Source organism: Podarcis filfolensis, assembly GCF_964270895.1.
Source record: "Podarcis filfolensis genome assembly, chromosome: 4".
NCBI classification, from domain to species: Eukaryota; Metazoa; Chordata; class Lepidosauria; order Squamata; family Lacertidae; genus Podarcis; species Podarcis filfolensis.
Genome location: NC_139607.1, coordinates 46,527,520 through 46,555,119, shown reverse-complemented (window position 1 = coordinate 46,555,119; position 27,600 = coordinate 46,527,520). Strand labels below are relative to the sequence as shown.

The window sequence follows — 27,600 nt, the reverse complement described above, 5'->3', positions numbered from 1 at the left end:
GCTGTAGGGCAGTGTATTTTATGTTGTTGCAATTTTTCATACCTGATTTGTGCCCCCCGCCCAAAATTGGATGATAACTGAAGTGCTACCCTATCCAGTGTGAACATAAAGTTCACATGAACACTTCCAAGCCCTGAAATAAACCATGTTCAGATGGTGCTCCATCAGAGTGATGGCGGGGGGGGGGGGGGATGAAATGAGGTAGGAAAGAATATTTTGCAGATACAGGCTTTCATAACATTGCCATTGAAAAAAGAAGTCTGTGTAATTGCTGAAAAATAAAATGGAGGCCAGTAGAAATCCGTAATGGTTCCATTTATTAATATGTATATCACAAATACTCACAATATCAATGCATTCTTGTTGGCATGCTAGACAGAGGCCTTATTTAAAAATTCCTATTCTTTTTAAAAAAGGTCTTAAACTTTTGCTCCCCAACCCCCAAAAATATTCCACACACTCTTTCCCCCCCATACGTTTGATTGATTTGACAATGTATTTGGTGGCAACTTCAATGCAAAAGGAGAGTAAAAGAAATAAAAGGGGGGAGAAGAAAGTAGTGTTACAGCACAGTTTGATTAGTTCATAATTATCTAATTTTTAAAAAAGCAGAAATTACTGGTTTCACAGTAAGCAAACAAACACAGCTTAGTAACTATTACACAGGTTCAGATTCAGAGGCAGAATGCACTAGACAAAGGCCTACTGGCAACCCACTAGGTGTACAACATTAAGAATCAAAGGTGCAGCAGAACATCAAAAGAACAATTTCTCTCAAGCAGATTTTGGACTTTTTTCAAGTATCTTCGTGAGTTATGTAACTGATTTCTTCTTGGGGCAGTTGTGGGGGAGGGAGTGGGTACGTTGAAAAACTTTAGTAAAGCAGTAAACAAAAATCAAGAAATTAAAAATCTGAAAAACCAAATAATATATATATATATATTTATATATTTGTATACAAGTTTAATATGGATGTGTGCGACATTTATTAACCATAGTGAAAGGCTAATCTTGCCCTCCAGTCACTACATGCACAGCCCAATCATTGCTGTTAATGAATTACCTCTGTTAACTTTACAATGCAACTACAGTCTGACCAAGAACATACATATAGTGCCATCATATGCAGAGCCTTCAGGATGGAGTGTACAGTACTGGATGCTGAATGGTTCAGGCTACTTTTGCGGCACAACAGTACTTCACGGAATGGTACACTACGCATGGTACAGAGTTTAGAAGGTGGTGGCTTTATGTGTGTGTATATGTGTAGTTGTGTATGTGCTCTAACATTCTTTAGAAGTCTTCCAAGAATTATCCAGTTCCTGATTGAAAACAGGCACTGTATTTGACACCCCTGGAAAGAACAGAAAGGGGTGGGTGGGAGAGAGAACAAGGGATTGTTTTAGTTACCATCAACCATAAAAATCCTCTTTTGAAAGTAAGGATGCTTTCGGTTAGATCAAAGGTTCCTTTCCTCTAACAGAAGAACTTACCTCCCACTGGGAAAAGAAAGCCTTTGGATTTGAACCCTGTATTGCGAAAACATTAACAAATATAAGCACAATATCTACTTCAATTATAATTAGAATCATAGAATTGTAGAGGTGAAAGGGACCATGAGTGTCATCTAGTCCAAACCCATGCAATGCAGGAATATGTAGCTGTCCCGTACAGGGATTGAACTTGCAACCTTGGCATTATCAGCACCACACTCTAACCAGCTGAGCTATACAGGTCCATCCTTTCCATAAATGGATACAGTTGGCACTCCAGCTATGCAAAGGGAAAGTGCTCCAGACTGCAGCAGCCATCTGGGAAATCAGGAGCATGCTCAGGACTAACAGCATCCTGAAACTGCAAACCTGGCTTTCCAAAGAGAGACCAACATGCTGAACTCCTATTGCCAGATCAGCAGTCCTACTGACTGGGAGCACTTCTACCTTGTCCAAATTAAGTTACAGGTTCTTAACCCACATCCAGTCCATCACTGGTTTAGAACCTTCACAGCCTCTCTGGGCCAAAATGTAAAGGAAAGAAAGTGTCATCAACTAACTCCAAATCTCCTAATGATCTGCCCCCCTTGCTTCTAACTGTTTAATGAATTAATTGAAATAAACCACAGAATAGCAATGTAAGTGATATTTTGCTTCAGAAGATTGAAATCCCGTAAACTCTTTCCTGGGAGTAAACCCCACTGAATTCTGTGACACTTCCATCTGAGTAGATATGCAGATATTGTTAAGGTGTTTTGTGGGGGGGGGGGGTTGGTTGTTTTTTAAGGTTACAAAAACATATCCAGTATATTGCCTGAATCAAGAGATCTATTTAGGATTTTTTATTTTTATTTTATTTTTAATAATGCCACTCTGATTAACTCTGATTATATTATTTTCATCCCAGCTGCAAAAACTGACTGACTATATACAAGCAGCTATGTAATGGGCTTTCATAAGCAGAAAAGCAAGGCATCAGAGTCACTTTGGGAAGGATATCCTGCATAAAGCAATATACAGACCCACCTTGTTACACCATCTCGTACTGATTGGCAGTAATAAATCGGGACAGGCAACATGCCAACAGCATTCCAATCAACTGTTAGAGAGAGAAAGAGAAAATATCATACATGTAGTCCAGTGTCACTGTGAAATCCATGGACTCTTCTGAGGATTATTTATTTATTTATTTATTTAATCCCTTAAAATATGTAAATACACAAATATTATATGTTTAAGCCAGTAGACACAATAGAAGCACAGAATCAATGCAATTGCGAAGCATCAGCTCCTGTAAAGTATCTCCCACCCAGGGAACTTCACTTTTGTTATATTTGTTTCTAAGAAATCAAAGTCTTTTTGACTTGCTTTATTATACAATATATATATATATGTTATTCCTATCAGCTTCCTGACATATGCACCCCTTCCCAATGGTTACAGCTCACCTTCAATATTTACACATTGAAAAAAGGCTGTATCTGCAAAACAATCTGTTGTTCTATAACTTCTTGTCTTTCAGGCATCTTAGGATATGCTCATGAAGATAGAATCATAGAATTGTAGAATTGGAAGGACCCCGAGGATCATCTAGTCCAACCCAATGCAATGCAGAAATATGCAGCTGCCCCATATGGGGGTGTAACAGAACCACGCTCTAACCAACTGAGCTATACAAGATCTCTGAGATCAGTTAAACACTAGTTATAGGTCAGCAAATAATCCATGAAAATCTCACTGTAATATGGGTCACTGTTTTCCCGCTATGCATTGACAGACAGCCTCCAGACCAGTGTGGTCTCTGGAGTGTTCACTGTGCAGACACCTGCACAATGAGCTCCAGGTCTGCCTGCTTTACACAGTACTTAGTTAAGGGATAGCAATGTGCCTCACAGGTTCTTTCTACTCCCTGCCATGTTGGTGTGTCAAAAGCAGTGGGTCAGACACAAAGTGACTTCAGATGTTACAGACATTGCCAGACACCTGTGCAATCACTTTGGCATTTATCTTGAAGCACATGGATGTTGTACAGGCTTTAAGTGTGATTAGAGTCTGCACAACTTTCTTATGCGAGCTCCTTTTATTAGACATTCTAATCAATTGCCACTAGCAGAAGAGGCTGGCAGCACTCAGTTCGTTCTATGTTATTTGACAATCACAGGTTATTGCTCAGGGAATATATACCCTTGCTTTGGTTTTAACATTCAGAGCTGTTTGCGGAGTTGTGCTGCTGCCTTTTCACTTCATTCAAGACATCTCATATTAAGTGATCATGAGTCGTGGCACTTTTCTGCATCTTGGCCGTAGAGTATAGTAGAACGCAAAAGTGTTCAAGAAAGTAGACCAAAAGGTACTTGTAATTAAAGTGTTCCTGTTTGCACTTAACCCCAGTACTCTCAATCAGATTAATCTTTCAAAGTGATTCAGTGTTACATTTCATCCTACACTCCATCTGTCCAACGTGGCACTTGCAGTTTGGAGGACTCTTGGCTGCCATGACACATTGCCTTTTTCAGTTCCCACTGTGGGGTGTATTCCTCCAGTCTAGCACACCCAAAATCCCTTAGACTGCTTCTTTTTGCATTTCTGTGATCCACATAAGTGAGCAGGTTGCCCACTGGTTGTCTTTCCAATCATTTCCTTGTTATCTCTGCTACAAACCTACATTTCACAAGTGCAGAGTTTACCAATGACAGAAAACTGACAATACTAAAGTAAAATACAGCTGCTCTTTTAGTTCAATTTTTTAAAGGAATTCTACACTATGTATATAACTAAAAACAGAAGACATCAGTTGTGTTACAAAGTAAGATTGGAGTGAGGTCCACCACAGTCATTTGCTTTCTATGCATGTCACAAGCATCTACTAGAATGCCATGTGATATATTTGGCTATCCATTTCATAGCACAGTCAATGCTCACCTATAACCCCTGTACATTTCTTGACAGCTCAGGTTAACCATTTAATATGCTATACATTTAATCAAATAAGCTATTCTGGGGAGATGTATTTTTTCAACAACAACAACTTGCTTTAATTCAGTATACCGTACATTCCGCTATTTTCTTTCACACAAACATTACGATTGAGGAGACTGTTACCTTATCAAAATGCTTATGTATTAAATTGTCACTGGAATGATTAAATCAATTTGCCATTTTGCAAAAAGCCTAATAACAATAATAATACATTTATTATCCAGCAGGCCTCAGAGTGGATTACAACAATTTAAAATTCAGAACTAAAAACAGTTAAAACAGATTACAGTCACAGGAATAGAGTGAGTACTGAAAACACAGATAAGCAGATGTTAAAGGCCAGGGTAAAGAGGTGTGCCTTCAGCATTCATTGAAAACTGGATATAACAGAAATACTTGACAGTCTTGTTTTGCTGGTAAGGAGTATGCTTAATTTAAGGAAGATTATATGTCTTTGACTGGTGGTAGTGACAGAGTCAGTGTGTTTGGTTTTTAAAACCAAAACAGTGGGTTGTAAGCTCTAGTCAGTCACAAAGATTGCAGGCATATTAATACTTAGATATTCTTCTCATGCCCAAAATTAAACCTGTATTCAGGCTGCAATTAATCCTCAGCATCCAATTTTATATTCCACTTTTGTCTCCAATGAACTATGGGTTGGATCTAGACTTAGGGATACTTTGAGTAGACCCACTGAATCATTAAAATGTACATTATGACAGCAGTCGTCGATGGGGTAGCACAGTGAAGGCAGCATTGTCACCGAAAATTGCTGCTGATTCCTGAAAGTGGGAGGGGCAAAGCACGGGAGAGGGGGCAACTCAGCATAGTGCAGGTACTGTAGCAGAAGCATTGGACTGGCTCTCCTGCTACATCTGTGCTGTGCTCCCTGCGCATTGCCCCTCTCATGACCAGCAGCAGCAATGCTCAGAGTTGGGAAGGCAAGTGAGCAACACCGCCTTGCCTGCCCTGCCCTGGCGTGCCCTGCCAACTGCTACTGCAAACTGACTAACTTAAGGCCCACTGATTTCAGTGGACCTACTCAGTTTCAGTATGACTAACAGTGCAATCTTAACCATGACTTCTCAGAAGTAAAGGTAAAGGTAAAGGGACCCGTGACCATTAGGTCCAGTCGCAGATGACTCTGGGGTTGCAGTGCTCATCTTGCTTTATTGGCCGAGGGAGCCGGCGTACAACTTCAGGGTCATGTGGCCAGCATGACTAAGCCGCTTCTGGCGTAAGTCCTATTAAATTCAATGGGGCTTACTCCCAGGTAAGTGGGGTTAGAACTGCAGTCTTAATTGGGATTCAGTTATTGAATCCCCAGATCTGAACAGTTCTATTTGCTGATGAACTGTATCTCACTCAGTCAATGTACAAATACTTCCTTTGACAATTAAATTACCAATAAAAAAATACAAAGCAATAACATGATGCATGTGAAATACACGAGGCCTCCACTATTTGAAAATGAATGGTTATTATACATTGTAAAATTGATTTCCAATACATTTACAAATAAGTGCCTGGGCTCTGTATTCCCCATTAAAAGCAGGTCAACATTGCTGTAAAGCTGTACTATAATTTGTCCCCATTTAATGAGTAACCTGGTTGCAATTCCATCTTACAAAGGGCATACCAGTGACCTTTTAAACCACTAGCTACACTCTGTACAATTCTCTTTCCTAAATGTACAAGGACAACTTGGGGACTAACAGGAAAATGTCCACCCACATTATATGTTGAAGGTTGCTGTCACTTTTCTGAAACACACACAATCTTTGACAATTTAGACTTTACCATGTGCAGCTTGGTTTGGTCCTTCATTTTCTATGAAGAATGCTTTCTTCATTATTCAATTCAAACTGAAAGGACCAATACCATTTTAAAACAAAACAATCTCTTAAAGGTTCACAGATGTCTCTTCTACAGAAGAGTGTGCAAATGTGAATTGTGCAGACACTTTTAGGCCCAAGGCACAGTCCATCCCACCCCCCAAATGTGTGCTTAAAGAAAGTGTGCCGCAGGACACTTTTATTGTATTTCATGACTTCTTCTTTTTCTAGTTTCAAAAAACTTCATTTTCCCAAGCTAAACCATCTCTAGTCTAGCTAATTAAGCAAAGAGAAGTGGAAAACACTCAATTGTGCAGAAGCAAAAAACAACAACTGGGGTGGTTTCTTCATGGCAGATTATCTCCTTCCAAAGTTAAGGACACAGTGCTGTTTGATGTTTCATTGTGCTATTGATTACTAAGAAACAGCATGGAAACAGATTATATAATGAAAGGGTGCGGTATACAGTTACATTTTATTGTCTGACATAGAGGGGGTAGTAAGCAGAGGTAAGGAATTTCTTCCCATGTGCAGAACAAGCCCAAAGGGATGTCTTCATGATGTGCCACTTAGAAGTATGCTTGTATAACATTCCACTGGAAATCAAGCTCCGCCAAAGCCGGCTTGAGAACAGATTGCTATGGACAATAGACCTTTGCCAATAGCAATGCAGAAAGATCATGGTTCAGAAATGCAAGACAGTGAATTATACATGGCATGATCTCATGACATGTGATATGGCCACATTGCTGAAGCTAAGCAGGTTTGGGTCTGTTCAGTGCCTCGGTGGGAGGTCACTTGGGAATCCTATGTTCACTGCCTTGAGTGGGACGTAAAAGTGGGGTATAAAGTACTAAGTTATCTCTTGCATCCTGTCATACATAATCAATCACCCCCAGAATCACCAACAATCCTCTTGCAAAAGTACAGTGTATCTTTGCTCCTCTTTTCAGCACTATCAGGAGGAAGGGTAAGATAGGAACATAAGAACAACTCTGTTGGATGAGAACAAAAGGTCCACTAAACCTAACAATGTGATTTCCAACAGCAGTCTGCCAGAGATGCTTCTGGGAAGCTCAGAAGCCAGGCATAACAACTCTTCTGCCCTGTTTGTCCCCATCTAAGACCTGTGGCCCTTCCATGTTGTTAGTCTCCAATACCTGTCAGTCCCAGCATTTACACTAAACACACTTTTATTTATTACAAATGTTAATTGTGAAAACTGAAATAAATTTATTTGTTGATGGCCCTTAATATGAACCTTTGAATGTGCCTACCTTGGCATCTGCTTTCGTTTCATAGATGATGGTTCTCTGAATCTGACATTTCCTTTATGCAAAAGACTGCTCTGGGCTGGGGGAAAACCTATGTAAGGCATGCATCAACTGCTTGCCATGTGAGTTGTTTACGCTCCATTTAAGCCATTGGTTTATTAGGTTAACCTTTATTTGACCCAATGGAAGGGTCCTCCCCACCCCCTTGAGGCAGTCATTAGTTGGGCTGTAACCGATATTCCCAAGGAGAAACTCCATTTAAGTTGGAAAAAGAAAAATCAATGAACACATGACCCTAAGAAATAACGAACAGTTTGAGAGGCATGTCCCTTATCCTAATCCTTCCCAGAAGCTGAAGAAATAAGCAAACACACCTTGCCTTCAAAGCACTAAAAATGTATACCTGTGAGAATGCAATTCCAAAAGCCACTCCAGCTATGATCCCCATATTTGTCTCCATAAAATTGGTCATCAGATCGTAACAGCCCTGGAAAAGAAAGCAGCCAATTACTCTTGATAGGGATATCCACTTGCCTCTGATTTAGTGCTCAACGAAGGATTAGACAGTTTGACATGCACTTCAGCACCACAATGTATACTAATGAGTAACCCAAGATTGTGGGAAGATTGAGTGAATTTGATAAACTGCATACAACTTTGCAAACTTTACATTTTAGGGTATGGTTACCATAATGTACCTTTCTTTAAAGCAATGTTTCCCCAACCTGGTGCCCTCCAGATTATTTGGACTACAACTCCCATCAGCCCCAGCCAGCATTAGAAGGATACAGTTTGTCTGGTAAAATGAGCTAAAGATTTAGCAAACTAGGACAAAATGCATTTGAAAAATTCCTGCTGAAAGCCTCTGTTGAAACAGACAAGGGAGTGTCCACAACTTCCACACACTGGCTTCACTGAGAGTACTAGACAGTGGATTTCACCGGATCAGGCCTGATCTCTTAACAACTTCATGTCCTGGCTTGGTGACTCACTAACTTAAATGGGACCATGAGGCTGAAGCATCAAAATACCCCAGCATAAGGGATCTGAAGGTTGAAAACAAAACAAAAAATTATGCTTCATGCTGTACAAATGCTCTCAACTTTGGTGAACATTTCTGAAACTCATCAGAATTCAGCATTGTTTGCTATCTATTTCATAACTCTTTTTAATTCATCTGCCCGCACTGTGTATTCTTAAAAAGACTGTTGCAACATTCACAACAAATTACTGACAAAATATGTCTCTCCTGAGAACGTTTTATAATTAATGAACAAACTCCTTTTCACATTAAGATAACTATTCTCTTACTAATAATTTAGGGGGGAAATGGACTCATCAGTAGTTATGAATAAGTATATTCTAAATATGAGATTAATATCAGTTAAACTTCTTGGCATTATTCTGTGAATAAAACATATGTCTAAATTTATATCAGGAGGTGATGGACAGCAAAAACAAAAAACAAATATACATCTGTTTGGGCAATCCACAAACAACTTCAAACCATCTGATCTACATTAAATCCAGCTTCATTCCTGTACTAGGTCAGCTTCTCCATACTAGATCAGAGCTCTTGTGTGCCTTTGCTGTAGCTTTGGGAGCTGGGATAGGAAATCAATTGTTTGCAAAGATAATCTTAGGCCTTGTTTGATGAGCCAGGTGTTAATAATTAAGCATGGAGGAACCTCATAGGAGTTAGGAAAAAGAGAGAATGAAAAGATTCAACAGCCGACCTTCTCTGAGAAAGCTCTAACCCTGTGTTATACAGGCTGATAGCCTATGTGGGCTAAATCTAGCAATATGGGATAACAGCTAGCTGGCCTGCTATTCACCTTGACCACGGCATTGGAATTGCCTGTGATGACTCACATCTCTCTAGTATTTTTTGTCATATTGTAAACAGGGCTTCAGCACAAAAAGACCCTGGATTAGTTGATGTTAGGGATGTGAAAATAAGGTATTGGGCACTGATCTAATGTTAGATTTAATTGATGATCATACAAAGATGGGCTCCATCTCCCCCCCTCTTGAATTCCACATTTGGCTTTCAAGATGCTGCTGCTCACCTGCCAGGCAATCTCTGATATTTGGAAGGGAAACATGCCCTAATGAGAAGAACAACCTTGCATGTTGTTGAGAACCAAATCCTGAAAAATGTTGGTCAGAAAATGACACAAAAGGAGTGTAAGGGAGCTACAACTCCACTTCTTTCCCTTCCAATTGCAAAATGGGAATCACTCCAGGGTGCCTTGTGGACTTCCCAGCCCATTCGCTGAGCCCAAATGAAAGATGCTAGTTGGGTTGCCCTGGTGCAACTTCTCATTTCCTGTGCACCTGCCAGCATGGGAAACAAAGGTCTTCTAGGCTTTTTAGCCTGGGCAACCAGATTCTCCCAGGTTGTATGATACCATCATAACCAAGGAGCGCCCATCCTTAAGCAGGGGAGAATCTCCCCCACCCCAGCAAAACTGAAGAAGATGGCTACCCTCAGTTTTTACGTAAGGAGAAATAAATAGCTTTATCTCAAAGGAAGAATTATAGTTATTCTCACTTTTATCATAACAGCTTTTCATTTGTGACTGCATTTATATACCTACTAAGAAAGGTCACCTTTAAACAAAAAATAACCCCCCTATATTTTTCCATATTGTAACACTATTTCATGATGTAACTGTTAAACTGGAAGAAGTAAATAAAATGACAGGGAATGGATACATTAAATCAACATTAATGCTGTTATATGAGAGTCAGGTTGAGCAGAAAAAAGTTCTGTTCCAGTACTAAAGAGGTATTTATTCATTTTTTTATACGTCACATAAATCGTGAGTTGAATAACCCGTATTTTCTACATGTTTATTCATCTCGTTTGTTCTCACTCATGCTCACTAAAATGCTGTGCTTTTTGCAATCCCTTTTGGCTCGGGGTCAAACGTTGCTGTGTTCTGCCTCCAGCTTTACGACTCCAACAGCATTATAACAGGCGCAGTAAACATGCCTAATGAAGCATGGTTCTTATGTCAATCATCTCTATTTTCTCAGTTCAAGCAGGCTGTTAGCATCCAGTACATGGCACATCTTTCAGAAAACTGCTTGCAAGATGTTGAAAAAAAGCAATAGGTGAGGACAGACGCGATGACTGGCATAACTATCAAGGTTATCTGAATCTACTTGCTGCATTCTTCAGCCTTGTCAGCTCTGCCTCTGTGGAGGAAGTTTTCTGTCAGAATGAGAATCAGGGGCATGGGAAGTTAGCTCAGGGATCACTGGGAAATGGGAGAAACATCTCTTCTCTGTTGGAGTATGAGAAACACCAGCTCTAGAACGCAGCTAAGCAGTAGGATGAATGGGTAAGACTGCAGTGAATTCCCCAGGTGCCCCCTTTTCAGCACATTTTGCCTTTTGTTATGGAGAAAGCTGAAAAATATGCAACTAAGCAAAGTGGTCCATACCTTCTGGTTTATTTTAGTAGCAGCAATGGTAATGTTGGCCAGGTCTGAGGGATTGCAGTCAGAGGCATTCATGCAGCAGCTTGGGGGGATACCATGTTCATAAAAATAGTGACTAGTACTCCAATTGGTGTAGTTCTGGACACCACAGCAACTCAGCTAAAAATAATCAGAAAGGATAGTAGTAAGACCATAGTTAGAAAAAGCAGGAAATGCTTCACGTCCTTACTTCAAACTATACCAACTATCACAAAAAAGCAGCAGCGGCCATTGTAGAGGGGCAGATCCATACAGCCACCTTTTTTACACTGGTGTTGCTGCACCTTACCTGGGCAGGATACGATGGTAGTGGTGGGGATGGGGAACTTGTGGCCTTCCAGGCATTGCTGGATCACAATTCTCACCATCCCTGACTATTGGCTATACTGCCTAAGGTTGATGGAATTGGACTCCAGCAACGTCCGGAAAGCCACATATTCCTCATCCCTGGCCAACACTGACTGGTTGAGGGTCCTTCCAGCCCTACTAGGAGATGCCAAAGACTGAATCTGGGATCTTCTGCCTGCAAAGCATATACTACAGGCCTTCTACAAAGAGCATCACATGCTCACAAGTACCATCAGACTTCTGGAGTTCTTGAACAGAATAAACATTTTCAAACATTCCAAGCATGCTTTGCCAAATGCTTCTCAAGTGAACTGGGGGATAACCAGTGAGTCATGTGCCCAGGCACTGATCAAAAGATAGTAAGGTTATCAAATGCTGGCAATAAATGGTTAGCCTTTAGCATTAACACCAGGAATAACTGGTCATTAACGGATCACAAATGGATAGATGCATATTTAAAAGCACCATTTCCCTTCCCAGCATCCAATGACAGCTGATTGTCCCAGCCAAAAATCTGCAACAGCTTCCAGTGGTTACTGTAGTGAAGACCATGTCCTATATGTCTGAGATTTGTCAGTGTACGGCAAAAAGAGGTGAATGAAATCAGAATGATGAAAATGACTGCTCAAGTGTTGCAACCAATTGATTATGTTCAATCCACAGACAACATTTCGAGCAACTGACAATTCTTATGTTGCAACCGGAGAAGAGTATTGGCTTTAGTCTTACGTCGTTGCAACCTTGAACTTACACTCTGTTGTACGTCATCCACTGCATGGCTCTTCTCATCGTTTCCATTGTAATTCTGGATGGCTTCAGTGTATGTCCTAAGAAACGTGTCCTTGATCTAAAAGGGAAATTTAGACATTATGGTCAGCTGTATTGGACCCATATGCAGAATAGATTTTCCAGTGCTCAAGTTCTCAGCCTGAATGAGCGACCAGAGAAATGATTTTTTTTTAAAGAAATGAATGGTTTTAGACACAGGAAGAAAAGAAGAAACTGCCATTCCTCCTGCAGTGTACATTCAGCAGTGACAAAAGTTATCTTAGAACAGTCAGTAGTCCTTTGTGTTGGCATTTACTACCTAGGGCTGTAAGTTAAATCTTCCATTCATTATGTAGAGGGAAATGTCAAGGAGTCAGAGGCATCAGGTGAAAAACAGAAGGGAAATATGGTAATAGAAGAAAGAGACAATGCTTCATGGCAGCAGTTTCATTTCCCTGAATTAACTGCCTTTGCCAAGAAATGCATCACTACCAAGGATGCATCTCACAGTATCAAGCCAGCAGATACAGAAGTTGAAACTGGACCAAAGGCCTGTTGAGTGTGTCAGGGTTTTTTGGGTTTTTGTCCTTCTATGGCTGCGAAGATAAGTTTGTAAGTGAGCGAGAGATAAAAGGGAATAATATTTCCAACGTCCTGCACAATCCCTTACCTCCTGATGAGCAGAAGAAGAATACATTTTTGGAAAGAAGTGAACATGGGGAAGTTAGCTTAATTTGCATCACTTTTTTTGATGCAACTGTTAAAATTTATTTTTGGTGAATAATTTTGATGTGAATTTTTAAAAGTACAAAACACGTACAATCAATCCTAAATTGAAGCCCTTACTTTCCTAAACCAATATACGTGTTTGAAAGGAAGAAGAAATCCCCTTCAGATTTGCCTTTTGCTTCCTAGTGACTGCAATATTAAGATGGAGGGGAGAAAAGGGAAAGACCAATCCACAGAAGAAGCACTGATTTGTTGCAGTAAAGGGTACTTGTGGGCAGGAATGCCCTCAGGATCAAAAAGTGCCAACACTTCAGACTGTGCAAAAGATAAGCAAAAGATGCTCAGCCTCAGAGGTGGCAGAGGGCATGAACAGAGCTTAACTGACATTTTTTTGGCCTTTTGATTCAAAACAGCAACTGCACAAGAACTGCTTGGATATACCGCCTTTCAGATGGGACTAATCATAATGGCTGCAATCCTTATGCAACCCAATTGGCTACGAATTGTGGGATAGCAATGTATAAGACAACTGACGTTTCCAAGATGCGTATAGTCTGGCCAATTTTAAAATTTGGTTACTAACCTATACGGTCCTAACAACCAAGTTTTCTGACAGAACACCTGAAGCCACGTGATCGGAGAGAAGACCTTCTCTGTCATGAAGAGGAGTTGCTGGGCTCAGGGGTGCAGTGGCAGGCTGAGATGGATGAGGAGGGGAAACAGGAAGATGACATGGGAGGGGGCTGAGACCAGGGAACATAGGCTAGAAGAGGTGCTTCCCCCTCCTATGATATGGTTGCCCCAGCTGGGGAAGCAGGACTCCCATCTTCCCCCTTCCCTCATGGGGATCAACAGGATCCAGGGAGAGTTTCACTGCACCACTAGGAGCAGAGGAGGCAGGGGCAGAAAGAGAGGACACAGCCTGGTCTCCCAAGACCTAGAAGCGCTCCTGTTGCTAGGCAACAGTTTCAGCCTCCTTGGTGCAGTGGCTGGCAATCACTGATGCAGGTTGCAGGTGCAGAGGAAGGGGGGTGCGGTGGGTGTTGTCCACCCCGGGTGTCACCACTGAGGGGGGTGACAAAACGCCGGGTGGCACTCACCCTGGGGCCTGGTTGTAAGAATCAATGAACAAATTTAATAAACTTAAGTACTTAGGTTTTAAAGCACTCTTAAGAGAAAAACAACAAACCACTGTATGTATGAAGTGGGCTGAGAGACATTTGTATTACAGACCCCAATTGTATTCTTATTTCATTGTAGGCTTATCCATACTTACCCTTCCTCTGCTCTTTATGGGCATAGTCTGCAATGTTAAGCTCTGTATCTGAGCCCCCTTTATTTTTGCTCTGGAGTTTTCCCCACAAAAACCCACTCATTAATGCTCAATCAGGGCAAATGTCAATCAGCACAAAACTCGGAACTGACATTTGCTCCAATTCAGCTTTATAGAGCTGGCTTTTGTGGTGAAAGTTTGGGGTAAAAAAACAAAACACTATGCTTAGACATTGAAAGAGCAGAGCAAAAGGTAAGTGTCCTTCCATAAGCCCTGTGTCTCACTAACTCACTTTTATCCTTTTCTTTCCCTTTCCTCACTCTTGCTCTGCTGCTGCTTTTTAGCACAGGAAATACACAAGATTTACAAGGCAGCAAAACAAACTAGGTTAGTTTGGCTTTGCATTCTTGGAAATCCGCTCAGCATTATACAATCAAAAGCCTGTTTGGCTGAAGTAGCAGCATTTATGTAAAGAATTTAAGGTATTTTTCTCTCTTCAGCATATATGACAGGGTAAAGAAGATCTTGCATGATGAGCATATAAATAAATGCAACTCAAAAATAAACATTGAACAGCAAAAGCCTAAAGCTTTAGGCTAAATCCTTTCATTTGTGTTTGTGGGTACATATCGCTGCCAAGTAAAGTGTTGGACTCTGCAGCCTTGGTTAATCATACCAGTATCCTAAGAGGGTGCAGCAAAATCTGCTCAGAGCCATGCTGCCACCACCTTTACCAGCATGAAATTTATACTCACCTCATGGCGAAACACAAACCCTGAAATGCCAGCCACAAGCTCAGCCAGGAAGACCAGAGACAAGAACATAGCATACTGAAATACAAGAGGAAATGAAGAATGGAACAGATTACTCACACTGCAGAGGGTTTTCCTCCTATTTGGATGCATTACAATTCAGGGAATTCAATAAATACTGCATCTACACAAAGTGCAATTCTACAAATAGTTTTAGGAGAATGTCAAGAATGTTGCTCAGCAAAAAACTGGATGCCAAATTGTCCCGCTGTTTCCCTTTTCCTCAAAATTGCAATTGCAAAACAGGTGGGGGGAAAGGGAGAAGAGGAATCTTCAACGGAGGCTGGGAAAACCTATTATTGTGGTAAACCCAATTTGTTTCAGGTATGAAACCTGTCTAGACAGCTTGGTTACATGCTTTCCTGAAAAGGGCTTAATGCCAAAATTAACAAAGGGGGTGTAAAATCTGGGCTTGGGTCGGCAGGCAAGCCCCAGGGCTTAAAGCAGTTCTTCCCCATAGCATGTATTTATTTTGGTAATCAGAGTTCACCCTAAGAAAGCTAATGTCAGTTACTAAATCTGAGCCCATGTCAATAAGTTAAAATGCTATACAGGCTTGGCCTGAAAATATAATCTTATATGTGTCTACTAAGAAGTACTTAGGTAAATGTGCACAACAGTCTTTGCCAACCTGGTGCCCTCCAGATGTTTTGTACTAAACTCCCATCACCCTGGAGGGCACCAGCCTGAAGGCTGGAATATAGAACTGCAGTCTGCAGTTCATTTTTTTTTATTCAAAAACAGTACAAAAAGGGTAGATAACACAGGTTCCAGCCCTAGCTATAAAAACTGGCGGTGGGGATAGTAATGCTTATCTTATGATGTGTTGTAAACATGAAAAAAAGGAAACCAGCTCTTGTCAATTGCCCTAAGTCTTAGAGAGATTGCTGACTTGAAATTGTCCTGCCTTGTTATTTTTACGGTCTTTATTGTTTCATGATGTGTTCTGCTGTTTTACTGATTTTATTGATTTGGCACTTTTAATTGGATGTTAAATTGTGAGTTTTTGGAGAGAGGGCAGGGACAAAGCTGTTTTTCTCTGAAATTATAAGGCAGGATGACAATAGTTTAAAACAGAAAAGTGTAGAGGGATGTAGTGGGTTCTAAATCAAAGGAATTGGGGTGATTTCATGCCGAGATGGATCTTGCTGAACTCTGTGCTACTCATCAACTGCACTCAGCACAGTTAGGATCTACACATGCCTCATTTCAGAAAGCCCTTGAGAAGGGCATGATTCAGCTTAGGCACCACTCAAAATCATTACTTAGGTAGGATGCAATTTTTTTAAGTCCTCATGAAAATTCATTAGCATTTTAGTACACATTTATCCTAACACACATATTTTTTGCAAGCAACTTTTCCTAGTATAATGCTTTTGTATGTAAATTTTACTAACGTATGCATTTTTGTTCCCACTGCCCCTCTAACATACATATCTTTGGACACACTTTTTTGGTTTGAGAAATGCAAAATTTGACACACATTCTGAAGGGTCGCTGCGTTCTGGTCCCCACAGGAGGTATGAATTAGGTAGGAGGGGGAGTCACATGCATGAAAATGCAGACAAACTGAATTTCTCCACCATCTCTAATTCAATGGCATTCAAAACACAAGGTAGGTCTTTAGGAAGGACTTTAAAAAGCACAATTAAACCAGGAGCTCAAGAACAGAAACAAATTCCACTAGGATCAATGGGGCTTGCTTTGACATGATGGCAGCAATCTCCTGGGCCCCACAGAAACGCAATGTGTGCACGCTCAGGGCTTTCTGCGGAGAGCTTCCCCAGGCAGCAGCTGCCAGCTGGCTCACGGGTAGTTTGATACTCTGCTTGCTCAAGCAAGCTAGCTGGGAGCTGCTGCCAGGGAAAGCTCTGCAAAAACCCACCAGGATGTGCCTATTGATCCTTTCCATGTGGACCTCCGGACTGCAGCCAAAAGGCTTATGAATTAGCATAAATCCAAGTTAACCCAAGGACACACATTTGAGTGTGCTTGTCGTTTCCCCCTCATCATAGCTATCTTATTGTCATTTGCACACATGGCATTTCCCTAGTCTATACTTGAATATCTAGGTGAAAGAGAATATTCTAATTTTTTAAAAAATCTCTTCTGCTTTCTTCTAGTTCACATTAACTTCATTTATATCTGCACGAAAATATTGTGGGGCTCAAGGCACTTTTGGCATTGTTTAAAAGGCTGGCGGTCTTTTAAAACTATGTGCTTGTTCAACACAGTTGTTTCTTCCAACTCCACTCATAGCTCATTTAAAATTCAAATTTGGAAAAACTTTGGGATAGTATTCATCCACAATTGATGACATCATTATTTTAGGGGGGGCAGGTATTATGTTGGGGGGGGCAGAAGCAAGTTATCTGTGATGCAATTGGTCAGTTAGTTACGTATTTCTATTTATTTACTTGATTTAGGAGGGTGACAGCTGGGGATTATTTATTTCAGTGCCGATAACATTAAAATATCTCCCTGCAAACAAACCAGCCAGTCAGGAACATGACTAGGTTTAGAGTCCTTTTTCTAATACTCTGCCTTTCCAGAGGCAAAAGTTTTTCTTGCATTGCAGAGAATTTAAACACGAAACCTCACACTTAAATTCTGACGTTCCAAAGGACTGTGGCACATGGTGCTGTTGTTTTGAATGTGTGGCTCAACTCTAAATTATGGGATTATTCCTGTATGTCACTCCCAAGACGTCATACCAGGAGCGACAGATTTCCCATATGGATCTCTTTTTAGTAATTATACTCCCTTGCTCTGTGTGTGCCCGTGTGTGGCTGAAACCTGCTTGGCATCTGTTTACACGTAACAAGAGAAAACGGCCACTTTACCAATTTCTAGTACTCCAGCAGCACCAAGTTATTTGGCTGGATACTCACCAGCTTCAGCATCCATGGGCTGCCACGACATGTGGCAAAGCAGCCAAACAAGCCAAAGACGATAATCGTGGTACCCGTCCCAATGAGGACATAAGGGGCATTAGTGGAGTTTTCAGCAATGAGAGATATATATGTGCCTAAAGTCAGCTTCCCCCAGACACCAACAGCAAGAAGGATAACACCAGTTATCTGGAAAGTAAGAAGCAGAAAGTCAAGGTCAGAGTTTATAAGGATCAAAATATTGTAATACTGAACACACAGACATTTTTAAGTGTAGCAGAACTGCTGTTGTAGCAACATTTTTTTTGGGGGGGGGGGAAATAGGTTTTTATTAGTTCCACAGAAGCTTAGGATACAAAATATTCCTTCTCCGTTTTGAGGCCTATGGCAAGCAGAACCAAAAGCCAAAGTTCCATAGCAAATAACCAGCAACCCACTCATGCCATTTTAGGGAACAAAGCATCCAGTGTATTTAACGGGGCCTTGCACCAAATTCTTTTGACCTATCTTTTCTTACGCTTTCTCTGCCATGTAGAAATGCTGCTGATGTGAGATACAATTCAGAAGAAAACTCAAAAAATGCACTTAATCCAAAACGAGTTCTACATTCACAATGGGGGCTGATATTAAACAATGCCTGTTTAAATTTCAAGTGTCTTGATCTCCTAACCTACAAGATCAGAAGCTCAGTCTTTGGACCTTTCTTTAGAAGTGTGGGAAAGAAGCTGTAGGGCTCTCAAAATCCAGGAAGATTTGTTTCTATGCCACATATTATCCATATAGCCTGAGCACAACGCCATTGTTCATGTCAACCATTACAGCATTGACACTGAAATACTGCGTGCTTTGTATTCCTGCTGGTGCAGAGATGGATGCTGTAATCCAGAGGCACATATGTGTTCTTTGCTGACATCTAGTGGACACAGTAAACTGAGCCATTTGTGCATGGGAATACAGACCACTTCTCACAGGTGTTATATCTGAAATCTGCAAAAACGTCTTTTCCCCCTCTGCATTAACATGTTTGGAACCCAGGTTGCACAGGCAAAATAGATATTTGCATCGTTTTGGGGTGCAGAACTTAAGGTTGGCAAGTCCAGTTAAGTGTATATTTTTAAGAACAGACTAAAGTAAATAAATAACATGGTAACATGTAAAACATGCATTCATCAAGTACTTTTTAAAACATGCTAAGGAAACAGCTTCCCACACACCTTTTTCTCAGAAGCCACTTATTACTACCCATTTAAAAATGCTCGGTCTCACTGCATTCTTGGTTTGGAAAAATAAAGGCGCTGTAGAATAAAATATTTTAAGGAAATAAAGACCACATAACAGATGACAACCAGCAATATACTGATTCTAAAGAACTTGTTTATTAGTTCTTAACAAGCCTTTGCTTACTTAAATGTAAAAAAGACATTTCATAATTGTGAGGGAAAGCGAAGAACTAATGTTGCCACCAGAGGAAGAAGCAAAGAATACCAGTTCTTCAGTCCAAGACAATGAGAATGTTTCAAACTGTTCAGTGACTATTTAATTAAGTGTTAAAAAAGTGTTGCAGTCTTCTTCCCATTTATACTCAAATAACAATTCTGTAATCGCATTCTTAAGGGCTCCTCTCTCCATCTTGTTCCATCTTGTTCCCAGATCCACCAAGTTTATTTTTACGAGGGGGAGATGTAGTGATCAGGGAGAGCACAGGAGACAGGATATTTCTGATCCTTCTGCTTAAAATAGAGAGCAACCCTCTCAGCAGACCTTGATTCTGGCAGGGTTAATGACTGAGCTTTCCCCTCAACCTTCTTCATCTCTATTCCCCCATCAACAGATGCTAGGAAAGAGGCCCTCTTGACATAGGAGACATTGACCTGATTACTTTAGCCTGATCTCAATCATGGCGTCAAGTCTAATTTTGCTTCCAAACTGATCCATGTGCCATGCTCAACAGAACAAAGCAGACTGGTGCGTGTACGTATCGACACCATGTGATGGAAAACAGATATCCAAGTATAAATCATTTTAACTTGAATCTTGTCTTTTCATTATCCTGTAAACCCTTCCTGGTTCAACTTTTTTTTTTAAAAAAAATATTCTCCTATATGACTAAGATGCTGGTGAATACTGAGGGTAAAGCCAATACTGGTTCTTACTTGCCCAAAATGTAATTATTTGGATGGTACAATAATGTGTGAGCTGCTTGGTAACTGAACCTTGATAATATGTGTACTTAATTTTAACATTCCAAAAACATGTATAATTTGAACATGACATGTTGCCTGAAAATTAAAACTGTGAAACTAATTTCAGGGTGGCAGGAAAAATGTTTGTTTTAAAACCTTTTCCGCTGTGTAGATTATTTCTTTTAAATATTTATGTTATGAAATGCATTTATATTTAGGAAAAATAGAAACAATATGACCACTGGGGGATTCAATGCCTTTCATTGGACATTACTGTACGGCTGCATCTTGGGTGGGGCTTACGTTCCGGGGGTGGCAACGGGTACCGTATATGCAAAAATGGGTATATTCATGCCACCGCCTTGGAAGGTCCCCACGTGAGCATCCTTACATTTCCAGAGCTGTGTGATGAGCGGGCCTTGCCCCCCAAGCAAGGCAGAGAGATTTTGTACTTTCAACATGTGTTGAAATCGCACGTCTAAGTTGCGATCATACTGTACCATTCTGGGTAACTACCAGCATGGCAAGATCACAGACATGCTGTTCAGGGTTTTCTTCTTTAGGCTTAGGCTAATTTCCCCATACCTGAAGACTGAATAACGGTAAGCCATATGAACCAAGGTTGCAGGCTTGAGCCTCGTATGGGACAGCTGCATATGCCTGCATTGCAGGAGGTTGGACTAGATGATCCTCAGGGTCCCTTCTAACTCTACTAACTCTACAGTTAGTAGAGTTCTAACTCTACAGTTAAACTCTACAGTGATTCTATGAGGGGTTAAGTGGTTTGGTTTGGTTTTTGCAAATAAATAAAAGGTTCTGTTTTTTGCTACCGTTAAATTACACCATATATCAGATTTTTTTAAATTTTATAATGCAACATTCACCCCTTCCCTCCACATTATGTTGTATCAACAGTATACTGAGTGCAGTTTTCAAAAATAAAAAAGAGGGGTTTCATACAGAATTTCTCCTTGGTACAATTACTTCTCTTGAGATACATTCAGTTCATATGATGCCTCAGGCATCACTTCTGATTATACAGGTAAACAGAAGCGCAAGACTCTGCCAGCTCAGTATGGTCTGGAAAGATATCTCTCCAGTGATACACATCATTGGAGAGGGCCGAAAGAGAGGAATTGCCAATGAGAGTATTATATACTAATGGTGAACTCAATTCTCCAATTGCTGGTCCTCATGTAGCCAAAATGTCACCATCAGCTCGCAAGAGGGAAGTACAGTATAGGACATCTTGAGGGGGTGGGTAAGGTTTGCAAGTGTATGAAAAAAGCTTTTGGGGGGGACCCTCCTAAAAATGGTGTGGGGGAGAGAGAAACAGCCCAGTGAGCATTCAGTATGCTAAGTGGGAATGGAATAGAGCAGGCATCCCCAAACTTGGCCCTCCAGCTGTTTTGGGACTACAACTCCCATCATTCCTAGCTAACAGGACCAGTGATCAGGGATGATGAGAATTGTAGTCCCAAAACAGCTGGAGAGCCAAGTTTGGGGATGCATGGAATAGAGTATCCTGGAAGGCAGCATAGCTTGGTGGCTGGGAGTATTCCATACTGCAACGTTTTGTTGCAGGTCCCACTTGTCTTGTTTGCTTATGATCTGACGTTCAGAAAGGTAGCATAGAAATAAATCTCTCTTCCACCCAAATGAAACATGAAGGGTATACATCTGTGGCATATCCAGGTGCCATGTTTTGCAATCCAGCTCTCTGGACAGGAGCACTGATTACTGCAATCCAAACGCGGATCATGCTGATCCAATGCTACTGAAGGACTAGTGGAATCAGCATAGAGCAGAACAGCCAGCATATTTTCTCAGGACTGCACTCAGCATGTGCTGGAAGGAGGCATCTATCACCTTCCTGTTAAACAACGGCATCACTGGTAATGACTTCACAAGTACCAATAAAGACTTTCCACTTATTCAGGCAGAGACCATGTGTTTCAAATGAAATTTTATGCAGTGGGCATATGCTTTAATGGTGTTTCGGTGGGCCGAAAGGAATTTTAATGAAGCCTTGTATACTTGCAGCTTGAGGTTTTGTGCACATTCCTTGCACCTGACAAAGGGAAGGCCAGAGCTGAGGACTCTGCAACATAATGAACCAATGATCTCAGACGGGGGAGTGTGGGATAAGAGCAACAAGCAGATGAGCAAAGCTTCACTGGCCTGGGGCAGTGTCATGCTGGCTGCAGAAAGGGGCAGCCGTGGGCTAACAACAGTCCAGCATCTCAATCAGGATGTGCAAGATCGCCATAAATCAGAAAGAGGTTACGATGACTACCCTAGTGTTAAACTAAGACGGAGCGGCTGATTGCCGTGGGGCAGCCACCCAATAAATCTGGCTCAGCCTCATTTCAATGCCCTTCTTTTGGCATCCATTTGTCATATTCACTGCATTTGCTCTGCTAACAAGGCTCATCTTCTTCGCTACATTTTAATCAGCATTTCTTCTGCAACACACAAAGGTAATGGCTTATAATATAAAGCACAAGGCTGCAAGCATTTCTGCTCACTCTCTGATCCTGCAGGTTGATAAGGATATGTTGTCAGGACGGTACACGTTTGCCAATTTATTTCTACTTTGGACAAGGCGTTTTGCCATGACAATGTAGGTTTAAATTCTAAAATCTCCTTGATGGGGTGAGTCAAGGGCAATTTGCAGTAATTAAAAATGAATCATAACATGCATGTAATTGGGACTTCAAAAACTGAGTTTCGAGATGTTTTCTTTTGGTATGAAAAGCAGGTATTACAGTACATGTCACTTTATGTAACAATAAGTTTCGAAAATCATAATCGGGAGCCATTTTAACTTGTGGTTTTTAATTTTTATTTCAATGTCGTTCTCTGTTTTATTTACCCTGCATTGTGCAAAACTTACAACACTTGATCACTTTGTATTGTTGCAAACTCCTCTGGTATGAAATCAACGTCAGGTGATCCACCTCCCACTACCCAAGCACATTGCTTGGAAGTAAGGACTCTAAAATCAATGAAATTTAAATACATTAAAAAATATATATCTTGGATCACATCTAACAGTGCAATCCTGCCATATACATGCTTATTTCAAAGTAAGTCACACTGTGTTCAATGGCACATTCTCAGTTGAGTCTAAATAGGACTACAGTGTTACATATCTAAAACCTCATTCCAGTATAAAATATTCTATTCAGGAGTATTTTATAGATTTGCAGTGACACTAGTGATTTTGGCATCTTCATTCAGTGTTTACCTTTTAATAGATACTATAATTATGGAGAACATATAAAAGCTCTGATAAATGAAATAGTAACATAAGGATCTGACTTGCTGGCACCCCCTTGGTTGGAGAACTGCATTGCCAAATTCTCAGAGTTGTACATTTCAATGGATGACTGTGTTTTGGTTTGGATATTGTTTCAGGAAGTGTGAATTAGGTAAATTTACCTTCAGATTCTAACGGAACCAAATTTCTCCCCCATCCCTACTAAAGACACTTTTGGGGTATGAACAGGATCTCAACTTTCTTTCTCTGATTTATCACAAGGTACCTTATCAAATCGCTTTATGCTGCATTTCAGGGGCAAAACCAGACAGATAAGATATTCACCACACACACACTGCATCATTTCAGTAGTGCGAGTGATTCAGCAGCACACTGCAGTAGGTTAGGCTGAGAGGTGGCCATTCAGCAAAACTCAGTATCTGTCCTTGAACAAGCAGGGATGTGAACCTGAGTGGCCTCACTCTACTACTCTCCCATACTAGCTCTGATTTTAAAAGGGCATATAACAGCAAGAGCAAGTAGTTTAAGCTATCTCTAAATCCAGATAAAACTATGGCACTGTGTCTGTGTGCTTCCCCAAACCAGATGGACCAGAGGTGGCCTGCTCTTGGTGGGGTTACACTCCCTCTGAAGGAGCAGGTATGTAGCTTGGGAGACACTTCTGGATCCCTTACTGTCGCTTGAGGCACAGGTGGCTTCAGTGGCACAGAGTGCCTTCCATCAGCTTTGGCTGGTGACCCAGCTAAGCCCCTATCTGGACAGGGATAGCCTAACTTCTGTTGTCTATTCTCTGGTAACCTCTAGGTTAGATTACTGCAACACGTTATACATGAGGCTGCCTCTGAAGACAGTTTGTAAATGTTAGCTGGTGCAGAATTTGGTGGCCAGGTTGCTCACTAGGGCAGGACGGTTTGAGCATATTGCATAGATCCTGCTCCAACTGCAGTGGCATCCAATTAGTTCCTGGGCCAGCTTCAAAGTGCTGATTTTGACTTATAAAGCCCTAAATGGTTTAGGACCGTGATACCCCTAGGACCACCTCTCCCCATATGAACCAACCTGGACCCCACAATAATCTTCTGAGGCCTTTCTTTGTGTGCCTCCTCCACGAGAGGTCCAGAGGGTGACAACATGACAACAGGCCCTTTTTTGCAGTGGCTCCCTAGTTGTGGAATGCTCACCAGAGTTTGGTTACCAGATGTCCCTGTTTCCCGGGGACAGTCCCCGGATTTACAAAGCATCCCCATACAAAATCTGTTGAAGTTGTGCTTCATTTTCTAGGGTGCTCCACTGAATCATTTGGTGCCAGCCTTCACATAAAGTAGCATTATGCATTAGCTGAACTACAAAGCCTATTCAGCTTCTGCCCTCTCGTGGCAGGTTCTCAAGTATGATGCAGAATTAACTGCAATGTCTAAAATAATAAGATACGCAGCTTTAAATATTGCTGGTGGTAAGAATCAACAGGTTATACCTACAAAAATGAATTCACTTATTTTTGCTGAAAATGAGGGCCATACTTTCCAAGACTGTGTCAGAAAACTATGACTATATAATTCCTTGATTCCCTCCTCCTTTGTCCACCTCCTACTCTTCACAAGCAGCTTTAAAAGGAAGTCACTTGATAGAATATCATGGGGAAAGCGTTTCCAGTTGCTCGAACGTGATACAACCTATGCGTAAAACATTAAAAAGCCAGAGAGAGAGAGAGAGAGAGAGAGAGAGAGAGAGAGAGAATGGCATTTGGCAACTGTGGAAAGAAAGGCCTCTGCTATGCCTTCCAATTTTTCACAGCTGTATTCCTTTTCTTTAATTAGTTCCATAGATATTGGTTGTCAGTATTACTGGGAACACCCTTTTCCCTCAGTCTGCAGCACAGCACAAAAATGCTGGCAATAGGCCACATCTGCAAACAAATAGCTGATGCCTTTATTTGATCAGGAAGCAATAGTGCCAGCAGGCATCTAATCACAGGTTAAATGCTCCAGGTCAAGGGAGTAGGAAAGTAAAGTAATGGGAAGCCAGTTGGCTATATTAAGAGGGGGAACTACTGTCCCCTTAACACATAACATTTGACCTGAAACTACAACGGAATCGAGAAAGCACCTCTATAAAATGAATGCAAACCACATTTTAAGAATAATGTGCCTGAAACTAAATGCTATATCATCAATAAAGTATGTGGCTCCAACTCTGTGTTTCCAGAAATAATGGAAATGCAGGGACAGATTAGAGGAAAGTTAAGGGTAGCATGATGATAGTTCAGTTGGCAAATCATAACTCTTAATCTCAGGGTCATGGGTTTGAGCCTTGCATTGGGGAAAAAGATTCCTGCATTGCAGTGGGTTGGACTAAATAATCCTCGTGGTCCCTTCCAACTCTACAGTTCTATGATTCTATGAACTCATTTCAGACTTTAGTGCCTACTTGGGAGGGGGGGACCTATTTAAAACTGTCCAGCAGGAAAGCATGTACAAGGAGAAAGTGGCAGTGGGGAAAGGGTTAAGCACCCCTCCCATCTACCAGTGTAAGTTGTGCCCACATAAATATGACAACTGCAGAGCAGGTTCCTTGTGGCCGCCATGCTTTCCTGGTAACGTGCAGTGGAGTTTTCAAGTTGGCTTGCTTCAAAGGTAGATAAATTTGCGGCTTTTAATCTGAAAGGAGGGAAGTTCCAATATTCTATGCAAATATTAGCAGTAGTTACATGTGCACTGAAAGTTATGAAGCAAAAAGTATCTCCAACATTTACAAAACATCAGAGAGATCAAATTGCTTTGAACGCCTCTGTCACAGGTTCAGACAGGATTATATTTACAACTTGGCTTCCTGGGTAATGGTCCTCTGAAAGCCATCAGGGAAACCTTATTAAAAGGCTTGCTTCAGAAAGGGAATTCATAAGTAGTGTGTATGGCAGCAGCAGCAGCCTGTGTGGCCGCTTTTATTCTCCCACAGGTGCTGTCCAAAATGTTTTTGTGCTTTTAAAATTATACAAAATCACTGTGCAAAATTATGCAAAGCAGAGATGATACACTTCTGAAATAGAACCACTTCCCCCATACAGCTGTAGTTATTTAGCATATCAGCAGGAGCCTCAAACACTGGACAGATAGTCGTGGCTTGCATTCAACGCACTGTTGAAATCTAAAGGTGTTCAAAGGGAAGTTGTCCTGCAGCTTCTGCCAATTAAGACAAGGCCTAACTGACTTCCAAGCTGATACTAATGAGAGTTGCCCCACTCCTTTTTTTATTGAATGCCTTCGTTTGATCTCCTACGTTACTGAAAAATAATAATCTGTCAGAGCTATCACAGGGGTTGAGGGGCGGAAATTAAATGGGATCTATTTAATGGGCCTTTGACCCTGCTCACACAGTTCAACTGAAGTCAAACAGACAAATTCTCAACTCAGCAGAAAACGATACTTTTTATTGGCCTGCCAAGTCACACACAATGGCCAGGGCCCTGAAGCATTTTCAATTATTTCAAGCGTTGGCCTCGGTACCCATTTTTTCTATAGTTGTCATGTGAGGAGGCAATAGCTCAGTGATGGAGCATGGCAGAAAGCACCAGGTTCCATTCCCGGCAACCCCAGTCGAAAAGGTTCTCAAGTAACAGGAGTGAGAAAGACTTAGGCCTGCAACCACAAGCACACATCCATCAATTTGATTCCCTCTTCTTCCTTGTTTTTCTCTCTCTCCCTTTCCCCTTTTGTTTCTCACCTTCTCGGCCCACACCACTGCCCCAAATTCTCTCTTTCTTCCCTCCTTTCCCTAACTGCAAAGCAATTAGCCTGACACCGATGCAACCTGCATTTGAAGGTTAACTGCGGCACAGGGGCTGTGATTGGGGAGGTTGGAGGGTTACAGACCCTCCAAGTGTTCCTATTTTCCAGGGACAGTCCTGGATTTACAGAAGCCATCCTGATTTCTGATTTAATCGCAAAATGTCCTGCTTTCCCTTAGGATATCCCTGTTTTCATTGGCGAATGTCATAGGGTATGGCAGACCCTCCAAGTGTCCCTATTTCCCAGGGACAGTTCTGGATTTAAAGAAGCCATCCTGGTTTCTGATTTGATCCTGGAATGTCCTGGTTTTGCTTAGGATGCCCCTATTTTCATCAGAGAAATGTTGCAGCCCCATCACTCTATCGCACAGTAACCAGGCATTTAAAAAGGCTTCCATTGGCACAAAATGGAAGCTGTGCAGGAAGGGGCATGATGGTAGAAGCAGAAGGCCATATGGGA

The 27,600-nt window shown here is 41.3% G+C and overlaps 1 protein-coding gene across 1 annotated transcript in view; it reads right to left on the bottom strand.

The window, feature by feature from the left end:
• Positions 1 to 300: 300 nt before the first annotated feature.
• Positions 301 to 27,600, bottom strand: part of TSPAN7 (tetraspanin 7) — a 76,320-nt gene continuing 49,020 nt past the window's right edge. Inside the window, exons 2-8 of the mRNA XM_083612591.1 lie at positions 17,891 to 18,079; positions 14,943 to 15,017; positions 12,169 to 12,264; positions 11,034 to 11,189; positions 7,985 to 8,068; positions 2,520 to 2,592; positions 301 to 1,354 (exon numbers count right to left, since the gene is read on the bottom strand). Coding sequence (XP_083468717.1) covers positions 2,524 to 2,592; positions 7,985 to 8,068; positions 11,034 to 11,189; positions 12,169 to 12,264; positions 14,943 to 15,017; positions 17,891 to 18,079 — 669 coding nt within the window. The 3' untranslated portion in view covers positions 301 to 1,354; positions 2,520 to 2,523. The remainder of the gene's footprint in view (positions 1,355 to 2,519; positions 2,593 to 7,984; positions 8,069 to 11,033; positions 11,190 to 12,168; positions 12,265 to 14,942; positions 15,018 to 17,890; positions 18,080 to 27,600) is intronic.